This window comes from Hyperolius riggenbachi, chromosome 7 (assembly GCF_040937935.1).
Source record: "Hyperolius riggenbachi isolate aHypRig1 chromosome 7, aHypRig1.pri, whole genome shotgun sequence".
Classification (NCBI taxonomy): Eukaryota; Metazoa; Chordata; class Amphibia; order Anura; family Hyperoliidae; genus Hyperolius; species Hyperolius riggenbachi.
The window spans coordinates 40866896-40877912 of record NC_090652.1 but is presented as its reverse complement, the minus strand read 5'-3'; the positions used below and the strand labels follow the sequence as shown (position 1 = coordinate 40877912).

General features: G+C 51.5%; 1 protein-coding gene across 1 annotated transcript; it reads right to left on the bottom strand.

The window, feature by feature from the left end:
• Positions 1-5695: 5695 nt before the first annotated feature.
• On the bottom strand, positions 5696-10740 carry LOC137525987 (pneumococcal serine-rich repeat protein-like). Its single transcript, XM_068247196.1, has 2 exons — positions 9909-10740; positions 5696-6285 (listed from the first exon to the last, which is right to left on the bottom strand). The coding sequence occupies exons 1-2, from the start codon at positions 10621-10623 to the stop codon at positions 5696-5698; spliced, it is 1305 nt and encodes a 434-aa protein (XP_068103297.1). The 5' UTR covers positions 10624-10740.
• Between the last annotated feature and the right edge of the window lie 277 nt (positions 10741-11017).

Below are 11017 nucleotides of genomic sequence, written 5' to 3'. Positions count from 1 at the left end.
ACTATCGATTGAAACGACTTTTTTTTTTAATACTCTATATTAGTGTACACATTACCACTAGTGCTAGGGGCACTTTATTTATTCACCCAGGTCTCTCTCTTGCTATCCCTGCTTAAAAATTCATTTCTCACACAGCTCATAGTAGTTTGGGTCACCCTGAGCTGCTTGGTTACTCTGTCACACAGCTCGCAAATATATTTCACTGTGTCACTCACAGCATGCAGGAGACATGAGGAGAAATAGGCTGATCTGAGGTGGTAACAGGTAACTAAATGAGCTGGAATATTGCTGGAATATAACTAGCTATAACAGTAGTCTGTGTTTACACTCAGACTGGTTGCCTGCTTGTGGTGATTCACTCCAGACTGCATCCACTTTACAAGCTGCTGAGAGGGGCAGACCACTGTCTACAATTAGCATTATTAGTATCTTTATCAGTCAAGAGAAGCAAAGATAATAAACACACATTGCTAGAATCTTTAACCCCTTACCACCATATCAATAAGATTCTTTCAGCAAGGTGATAATTAAACTATAAACTGAGGAGTTGATAGCAACTCCCCTGTGCAGACATGGTCTAGCCCTCTGGGAACCGTCAGTATTTAGATACATTTGTATCCAACACTGACGCCAAAACTGACGGAGGATTTTACAGCTGAGAGGAACAGCTGTGTGAGGAATCAAATTGCTCCTAGTACTTGTCCTAATGTGTGCTACAACATACAGCATTTCAAAATAAATGCATACATCGATAGTATTCCTTTAAATAAGACCACAAGATTTTCCCATTAATGAATGGCAAGACTGGCCTTATAATTGCATTATAATCGTAACAGGAAAGACACGGTGGATACCCCATGGCCCGATTGATGGAGCATATACAGTAGTAGACATAAAATGGGGCTATTTTAGGGCTGGTTTTACACTTGTTTCTAGCATTGTGGTGCGATGTGATGTTCACTCTATGACCCCCCCCCCCCCCACAGCAGAGTATGCCGACAGGGTCATATACATTGTGCCGCCCCCCCTCCACCGCTCAGTGATGGCTGGGCAGGAAGTATGTTGCTGGGATACCTGTCATTCGCGCATGCGTGCCGTGACACACCACGCTTCGCTGTTTACATTTACTGCACCGCCCATAGACTTCCATTACCCCAAGCACAGTGTGGTAAGCGTGGTGCTTGCAGTAACGCGCTGCAGCCCTTGCGTCGGATCGGATACTTCCAGGACACCGCAATGGGCCTCAATAAGGGCCTGATTCACTAAAGCGAGATAACTGCTATCACAGCAGTTATCACGCGCTCTGCCGCTTGCAAAAGTTTACGCGAACAGCATTAGTTCACGTGATAAACAAAGGTTATCACGCAATCCCGTGCGTTTTTCACTTGAAATGCACGCGTGATCGCGCGCAAACGTTTGTTTATCGGGCTTGATTCACTAAACCGTGATAAGACAAATATCACACCTTATCACAGTTAATATGCCTTATCAGAGTAGCATAGTGAGCACTACGAACCCGCAGGGGCTCAGGGCAGGACGAGTGCCATTGCCAATTAGCAGGCATAAGTTCGTAGCGCTTGCTATGCTACTCTGATAAGGCGTGTTAGCTTTGATAACGGGCTTGATTCACTAAACCGTGATAACTCATATCACTGCCGCACTAGCATTTTGGGCAAAAATCATGGGCAAAAATTTGCGATTGCGTGCGACAACACGGGCGGCCGTGATATGAGTTATCACGGTTTAGTGAATCAAGCCCAACGTGTGATAACTTTGGTAATGTGATAACTTTTATAACGTGTGATAACTTTTGATAACTTATGACAACTTTTGATGGTGTGATAACTTTGATAAGGTGTGATATTTTTGATGGTGTGATATCTTTGATAAGGTGTGATATCTTTGATAAGGTGTGATATCTTTGATAAGGTGTGATATTAGTCCTATCACGGTTTAGTGGCTCAAGCTCATCATGTGAAGTGATGCTTTTCACGTGAAAACGTTTGCGAGCGCCAGTTCACGTGTTAACTGCTTTGATAGCAGTCATTATCACACTTTAGTGAATCAAGCCCTAACTGTGAAAGTCTCCATAGACTTTCATTGCTTTTGCGGCCCCTTGCAGTAAAATAAGGTAACGCAAAAGAGGTTTTGACTCGAAGGGCAATATCATATTGCTGACCTTAAATTCGGCGATGGGAACATCACCTAATCCTGTTACATTTATCACCCCCAGCCCTCCTCCAACGGTAAAGAACTAGCTCGGGTGATAAATTGCCCAGCGAGTTTTTTACACGCTATCTAATTACACTTTTCATGCTGCAGAGAAGTGATGCTTCCCGGCATACATGAGCGTTAGCTAAGACTTGCAAAGAGCAGGTCTAAAACAGCTAACGCACGTCGCCGTGGCTGCATCTGGGAGTCCCCTTTAATATGGAGACACCCAGAGCTCACTGTCGGGCCTCTACACATTGCCAAAGCCCCCCACCGCTGCTCTGTCACCCCTGATTAATGGACCTACCGTCGCTAAACATCCGCCGCCTCTCGCTGCAAAGACGCTGTAATTACAGTGTATCTCTCACTGTAATTACTGTTATCGGAGCCCCGGCAAAGCATCTTTGAAGCCATTGGTCCACTGTCTCGACCATTGTTAATGCAGCGCTTATTGGCAGCAGCGGAAGATGGCAGTGGGTTTGCGCGCATATCAAGGGGAGCGAGGGAGCAGTGCCGTGGTGCTGAAGGAGAGCACGGCAGAGTAAAACCTCACTCCCCATCTCCTGGGACATGGGAGCATTGCTAAGGCTTTCACCTAAGGAATGCTCCCTGGCGATCGGCCATCGCACAAGTAAAACAATAGAATTTGCCGGTGATCCTCACGTGATGGCAAGGTGATAAATAGCTTGCACCTTGAATAGGATATGGCCCTTAGGGATTGATTCACTATAACAAATAGCGTACCTTATTAGAGTTAACATGCCTTATTAGATTTAACACGCCTTATCAGAGTTAGCGAGCCATATCAGAGTAGCATAGCGAGCGATATGAACTTATGCCGGCTAATTGGCAATGACGAGAGCTCCACTCGTCCTGCCCTGAGCCCCTGCGGGTCCAATCACTTTAAAGGACATTATCCCCACACTTTGATTGGCCCAATAGGCTACCTGTCAAGTTTCCTGTCAAGTGACAGGCAGCCTATTGGACCAATCAAAATGCGGGGATAATGTCCTTTAAAGTGATTGGACCCGCAAGGGCTCAGGGCAGGACAAGTGGAGATCTCGTCATTGCTAATTGTGAGAAAACACGGAAAAGCCGCCGCATGTGCTCAGAACAAGGCGGCTGATTCCGCGTCCAACGCAGCGGTTTGCACGCGTAGGTCTACATCTGCTAGTGGGGCTGAACGCGGAGAAACCGCCGCATGCTCTGATAGCGGTGCGGCTGGTTCCGCGTCCAGCACGGCGGGTGGTATACAACACATGTCTGGTGTGGCTGGGACTGATAGTCCACACAGGTTCAGAAGGACGCGCGTGCGCGCTGAGAGGCAGAACTTTTATGACAGTCAGAAGGGTGTCAGCTGACCAAGCCGGTCAGCTGACGATTCAACCAGTTCCCATTGGTCCAGCACTTAGGGGAGGCGCTGGAGAGCGCAGTACTATATATACTGGGTGCTGGTCATTCACTGGTTGTCTGCCGTTGCGATCACTACGTGGAAGCACTCAGACCTTTTTGTCAGATTCTGTGTTACCATTCTGTTATACTCCAGACTAGTTCCAGGGTGTTGATGATCACGGACCTCACACCCAAGACTAGGGATTTGTGTTACCATTCTGTTATACTCCAGACTAGTTCCAGGGTGTTGATGATCACGGACCTCACACCCAAGACTAGGGATTTGTGTTACCATTCTGTTATACTCCAGACTAGTTCCAGGGTGTTGATGATCACAGACCTCACACCCAAGACTAGGGATTTGTGTTACCATTCTGTTATACTCCAGACTAGTTCCAGGGTGTTGATGATCACGGACCTCACACCCAAGACTAGGGATTTGTGTTACCATTCTGTTATACTCCAGACTAGTTCCAGGGTGTTGATGATCACGGACCTCACACCCAAGACTAGGGATTTGTGTTACCATTCTGTTATACTTCAGACTAGTTCCAGGGTGTTGAAGATCACAGACCTCACACCCAAGACTAGGGACTCGTGTTACCATTCTGTTATACTTCAGACTAGTTCCGGGGTGTTGATGATCACGGACCTCACACCCAAGACTAGGGACTTGTATTACCAATCTGTTATATGTCAGACTAGTTCCAGGGGTGTTGATGATCACGGAGCTCACACCCAAGACTAGGCATTGTTTATTATCTGTTATGACTTCCTGCTTTCCTGACTACTCTTCTGATCACTGATTTGGTACTTCGCTATTTCTGATACTCTGTTGCCTAACCTTGCTCGTCTTAGGATTACCGAATCAGTCTCCTGTCTCTGTACTTTGTCTGTCCGTGTGTTGCCGACCTTGCTTGCCCGACCTCGAGAGCTATCTCCTCAGCTAAGAGATAGTTCACAGATCAGTCAGTGACATCCTCCCATTGGTGTCACTCATGATAGAGGTATAGCTTATACCCTTAAAACCTTGAACCCCCAATTACCCCCCACCCTGCCCTCTTAACACTACAAAAAACACACGGACTACCTCGGCATTTGGATAAATTAAGGCCAAAGCAGCCCATTTATTTAACACCACCAAAGTAAACAAAAACATAGAAAACATCTTAAATTAACGTTTCCAAGAGAGCTGAGGTAAGGGGTCCGGAGGTACCTCTAAAAACAAAAGCTTGAACCTGGCATGCAGCCTTGTGACCGGCCCCCACCGCGTTCGCCGGTTCGGGGACAGCTGCATGCCCACCTGGTTGGTAATCACCGACGATCCGTAACCCTCCGGAATTTGCCCTGCGGCAAATCCCCCGACAAATAGATCCCACCTCCGGAGCCCCCTACCCCTCCGGCTGCAATGACAGAAAACTCCACCTAAAGAAAAGAACACAGTAACATGACAGGGAGGGAGGGAGGGAGCTTCTCTCCTACGCACGCTGAGAGGGCCAGACTCCGCCCCTTTCTTTTATTAACTTTTCTCCACCCCCCTTGACAGCTCCAAAGCCCGGGAACCCCTGCTCCTCCCCACCCAAAACTTAACCCTTTCCCACCAGTAAAGCTACCCTATCATGTGGGGGCCCTGCACACTCCGCTGCACTACAGTTCCCGGCCCCATTCTTGATAGAGGTATAGCTTATACCCTTAAAACCTTGAACCCCCAATTACCCCCCACCCTGCCCTCTTAACACTACAAAAAACACACGGACTACCTCGGCATTTGGATAAATTAAGGCCAAAGCAGCCCATTTATTTAACACCACCAAAGTAAACAAAAACATAGAAAACATCTTAAATTAACGTTTCCAAGAGAGCTGAGGTAAGGGGTCCGGAGGTACCTCTAAAAACAAAAGCTTGAACCTGGCATGCAGCCTTGTGACCGGCCCCCACCGCGTTCGCCGGTTCGGGGACAGCTGCATGCCCACCTGGTTGGTAATCACCGACGATCCGTAACCCTCCGGAATTTGCCCTGCGGCAAATCCCCCGACAAATAGATCCCACCTCCGGAGCCCCCTACCCCTCCACCACAAGCCGGCATGACTCCTTATGCCTGCGAGGCCCCCAACCTCAAGGCTCTCTCAATCCCTTCTTCAATTCCTAGGGCCCAAAGATCCGTCCCAATTGCATTTAAGTGCACTCCGTCCCTCCTCAAAAATAGGAGAATGTCCTCCTCTAAATCCCTATGTCTGATGGCCAGGCCCCCATTCCTAATCACGTACTTGGACACCTCCTTGTTGAGTTTTACCCTGGCCTTGTTGATTTTTTGAACCGACCGGGCCAATCTCCACGTGGTGCGAGCCACCACGTCCGACCATACTACAATCGTGCTGGGAAAAAACGACCTGATCCTTAAAAAGTCGAATTTAATATCTTTACAAATGACCCTGGTGGATCTGGAAGCCAGATCATTGCCCCCCACGTGCAGGACCAATATATCAGGGGCTCTGTCGAGCCTAGCAAACCTGTGTAACTCGGGTAGGACCCTTGACCAGACCATCCCCGGGAAACCTAGCCACCTGATACAAACCTGGTCTCGCGGAAAGCCAAGCTGCCGACCTTCCGGTCTCATGTCGGCCCGTTTGGCTCCCCATGCAACATAAGAATGTCCAAGTATCCAGACCAGGGTCTGCGCACCTGAAATGAACAAAACAAACTACAGAATGCTAATCCACAAAAAACCCCGGCCCTAACCTAAACTAAATGTGGGCGGATATAGGACCTAAACCTGACAGACTCCCATCTCCCAATTTTTTTAATCACCTCTTCACTCAACCCCCATCGCGATGCTTCAGTAGCTGCCCCGATTCTAAAAGAGTGGGAGGCAAACTCGGCCGGGGGGAAACCGATAAACGCCAAACACTTTCGAAATATGGCCGTGAATTGAAATCTGGTCAGAGGGATACCATCCGCATGCGCTAAGAAGGCTGTAGCTCCTGGGGGTCTAATTGCCATAAACGACTCAACCGCAGCCCGCGGGCAGAGAGGGCCACCTATGCGGAACAGGGAGACCGAACGTCCCTTGCTTGCCTGGTCCGTTTTTGAACGCCTAAGCAATATGCTAACCGAATCCTCCTGTACCGCGACGTCCGGGGCCAGGATGCCTCCCACTCTGTGCTTATTTGGGCTAACCAGCTCGCCTACTCTAAATGCTCCGAAAAAGGACAGGGTGAATGCAGTCTTAAATAAACTAGCCTCGTATTCCGATGCGCAGAGGCAGCTGAGGGCTCCCACCAGTTTACCCAACAGTTCAAATGTTACCGGGCGCCTGGAATCTCGTTGCACCCCACCCGCTCTGTAACCCTTCAATGCCTGCCTGACCCTGAAATCTTTCGTTACATCCTGAAACCCTCGTAACTTAAACCAGAAAGCCAGCGCTGCAACCTTTTTATTCATGACCGACACTGACACCCCTTCCGAGTAACTGTTTCCCACAAAATACAATAATAAACCAAGCCTGTCATCGTCAGAATGACAGCCTCCCACCTGGGTCATCAAGGCGTCCCACGTGTTCCATACAGCCGTGTACGCCGCCCATGATGATTCCGAAAGGGATCTGCTGATCAACTGGGAGACCGCCCGAATGGAACTCCCCACATCGACACTGGACAGGGCACCCCACACTCCTCCGCCATTGGGGCCGCCGCCCGGAACCTGTCCCACTGGAATCGAGACAACGCGTCAGCGATGACATTCTCAACCCCAGGAATGTGCACAGCAAAAACATATATGTTCAAACGCAAGCACTCCAACACCAACTGCCGCATCAAACATATAACAGGGGGGGACGACGCAGAGAAGTGGTTAATCGCTTCCACTACTCCCATATTATCGCAGTTAATCCTGATGCGCCTGTTGGACAGTTGACGCCCCCACAAACGCACCGCTACCACGATAGGGAACAATTCTAGCAGGACCAGATTAGATGTAAACCCCGCCTCCACCCACGATTCATCCCAATGGGCAGCGCACCACTTACCCGCCAGGAATGCACCGAAACCGTGTGCTCCAGAAGCGTCAGTGAAGAGTTCCAAATCAAAGTTGCTCACCACCTCCTGTAACCAAAGAGATCTCCCGTTGAAGTCGCTCAGAAAAACAGACCACACTCGCAGGTCTGCTCGCAACTCCGCATTCAGACGAATGCGATGGTGCGGCGCGGTTTTTCCTGCTGTTGCCAAGGACAAGCGCCTGCAGAATATCCGCCCCATGGGCATAATTCTGCAGGCGAAATTCAATTTACCTAACAAGGATTGCATTTCTCTCAATGTGAGTTTCTTGGCCAGAATTACCGACGCAATCGTGTCCTTCAAATCAGTCACCTTGTCATCTGGCAAACGACATTCCATCCTTAGGGTGTCAATGGTGATACCCAAGAATTTCAGGGATGTCGTCGGGCCCTCCGTTTTTTCTTCCGCGAGAGGGATCCCGAATCGCCCGCATGCGTGTCGCATAGTGGCCAGCGCATACGCGCAATCAGGGGAACCCGCCGGTCCCATAAAGAGGAAGTCATCAAGGTAATGGATGATCGACTGTACATCTGACATGTCTCTCACCACCCACTCCAGGAAACCAGCAAATTTCTCGAAGTACGCGCATGAGATGGAGCAACCCATAGGGAGGCATTTGTCCACAAAATACTCACCCTTCCAGACGCAACCGAGCAAGCGGAAACTTTCCGGGTGGACAGGTAGCAATCTAAAAGCTGCTTCGATGTCCGTTTTGGCTAACAAGGAACCAATACCAAAGCGTCTAACCCACCCCAAGGCCACGTCGAACGATGTGTATACCACGGACACCTCTGCGTCCGCGATCCCATCATTCACCGAAAAACCCCGCGGGAATGACAAGTGGTGTATCATCCGAAAGGCCCCTGGCTCCTTCTTTGGTACCACCCCCAATGGGGATACTACCAAATTCTCCAAAGGACAGTTAGAGAAAGGGCCCGCAAGGCGACCCGCCGCTATCTCCTTTTCTATCTTGCAGGTAACTACCTCTGGGAGCTCGTTAGCAGATTTTAAGTTCCTAACTGGCCCGCGGGCTGGCAACTGACAACAACTCGGAATAACAAAACCAACGCTAAAACCCTTACGCAAAAATTCTGCCACCTCTGGCCTCGGATATCTATTTAGGAACGGCTCCATCTCGTGCAGCTTCACTGGCGTCGTCCCTCTTTGAAGTAAAGTCGAAGGACTTTCCCTTCTTTTTAAAGCATCTTGTCGCAGCATGTGACCCCCCGCAGCCGGAACACTCATGCTTGAATCGGCACGAGTGTCCAAAACGGCAGGATCCTTCGTTGAACTGCCAACAGACACCTTTTCCTTTCTCGGTCCGCTGTCCGGCTGTTGTTGCGCCTCCGGTCTGACCGAGAAAGGACTGTGGTCCCCTTGTCGGGATCATCAAGCGCATCCATGAGTGAATGTCCTGGTGATCCCAACGCACTGCGGGTCTAACTGCCTTACTTTGCCGGAAGAGCTCGTCGTACCGCAACCATGCATTGCCGCCGTACGACCGCTGTGCCTCACCGATCGAATCCATATACCCGAACAATGCCGAGCAATGTTCCGGCTGTCTCTCCCCGATGACACTTGCCAAAATTGAGAACGCTTGGAACCAGTTTTGGAAAGTGCGCGGTATCAAGCGATAGCGCCGTTCCTCCTCCCTCTTTTTCTCGTCTGGCTTTCCCTTGTCTAAGTTAAACTTTTCTAGTGGCAGGAGTGAGAAAATCTCCACATACTCACCCCTCCATATGCGCTCTTTCACCTCCAGTTTTAAATGCGACCCTAGCCGCCCAATAAAGCACACATACATCTCAGCGTGCGCAGCATCTGCCAAGCGCACCATCCCGGTGTCCCCCGATACAGCTGACCCACCTACAGGCATAACCGCTGGAACCTGCAATCCGTCCTGTCCCGGGGGCACCCCCCCCAATGTGTTAACCACCCCAGCGTATTGCTGCCCAGGTGGGGGGGACGCCAGCGCAAGACCTGGGGTTGCAATCGTGAGGGCAGGGGGGCTGAGGGTCGCAACGACCTGTGGAGCCGACTGAGGAAGTGGGGACCATACCCCAGCTGGAGGGGACGATACACTAGGTGCAGAGTCCCCCCTGGTTCCCTCAAAGCCTGGTTCTACCTCTGAGTGTGCCTGACGCGGGCGCCCTGCCAGCGGCAAGGCTCCCAAATGCCCACCTCCCCCTGCACCCTGTAACCCCCCAACCGCCCCCAACAACCAATTGGCAATTGTGATAAGGGGATTGGCCTCACCTGGCTGCGCCGGACCGGCGTCCTGTACAGCCGTCAGTCCTGATCCTGTCGCCTCTGGTATCTCCTCCCCGGCCAGCGATTCAACCTCTGATGCCGATCCCGGTTCCAGGCTGGGGATGGGGTGTGCGGTGCTGCGGGTGTCCTCTTGCTGCCCAGATCTGCTGTTGCTCCCGGAAGCTCCCCTTTGGCTCTGTTTTCTGGAGGGCCCGGCTGACCCCCCCTTCTTCTTTTGCTTGGCGGAACTCTTGCCCCCCTTACTTGGAGCCTGGGCCGCCGCCGTGTCCTGAGCAGAGGCGGCGCCCGTCGTGGCAGTGTTCGTGCGCTGGGCCTGCTTGGCCCGCTGAGCAGAGCGGGTACCAAGGGCCGTGTTGGATCCGGAAGATGTCGCCGGCGGTGCGGAGGCCTCGGTTGCGGATGTCGCACCGCCGGAAGAGCCCCGTCCTGCATGCGGATTCCTCCCAGCTGCCCCGCTAGCTGATGCGGATGCCCGCTTAGCGGGGGGGGCTGGAGGGTCCCCGTGGGGGCTCCCGTTGCGTCTCTGTCTGGCGTGGGGGTCTGGGCTAAGCCGCTCGGGCGGCCTGGACTTCCTCTTCGCCCCCGCAGGCTGACTGGATGTGCTGGGGGCCATGGCTGCCAGCTGTACCTGGACCCAGGTCGGACCCCTGGTCGTCGCCTCCTCCCTGACTCGAGCCAGCAAGTCCTCCAATCCTTCCATCTTGGCAGGGAAACAGCGAGGTAGGCAGCGGGCAGACAGCAGACAGCACACAGCTTCTCTCAGCTTCTCTCCTACGCACGCTGAGAGGGCCAGACTCCGCCCCTTTCTTTTATTAACTTTTCTCCACCCCCCTTGACAGCTCCAAAGCCCGGGAACCCCTGCTCCTCCCCACCCAAAACTTAACCCTTTCCCACCAGTAAAGCTACCCTATCATGTGGGGGCCCTGCACACTCCGCTGCACTACAGTTCCCGGCCCCATTCTCGCTCTGGTCCTTCCTCCTCCTATCCTGGCTCCTCCCTTCGGGAGGGTCTCAGGCGATTGGAAGGTACTTGTTCTCTCGTGCAGTATTGTTTACTGCCCTGATACCTGTCCTCCAGGTATTGTCCTCAAAGT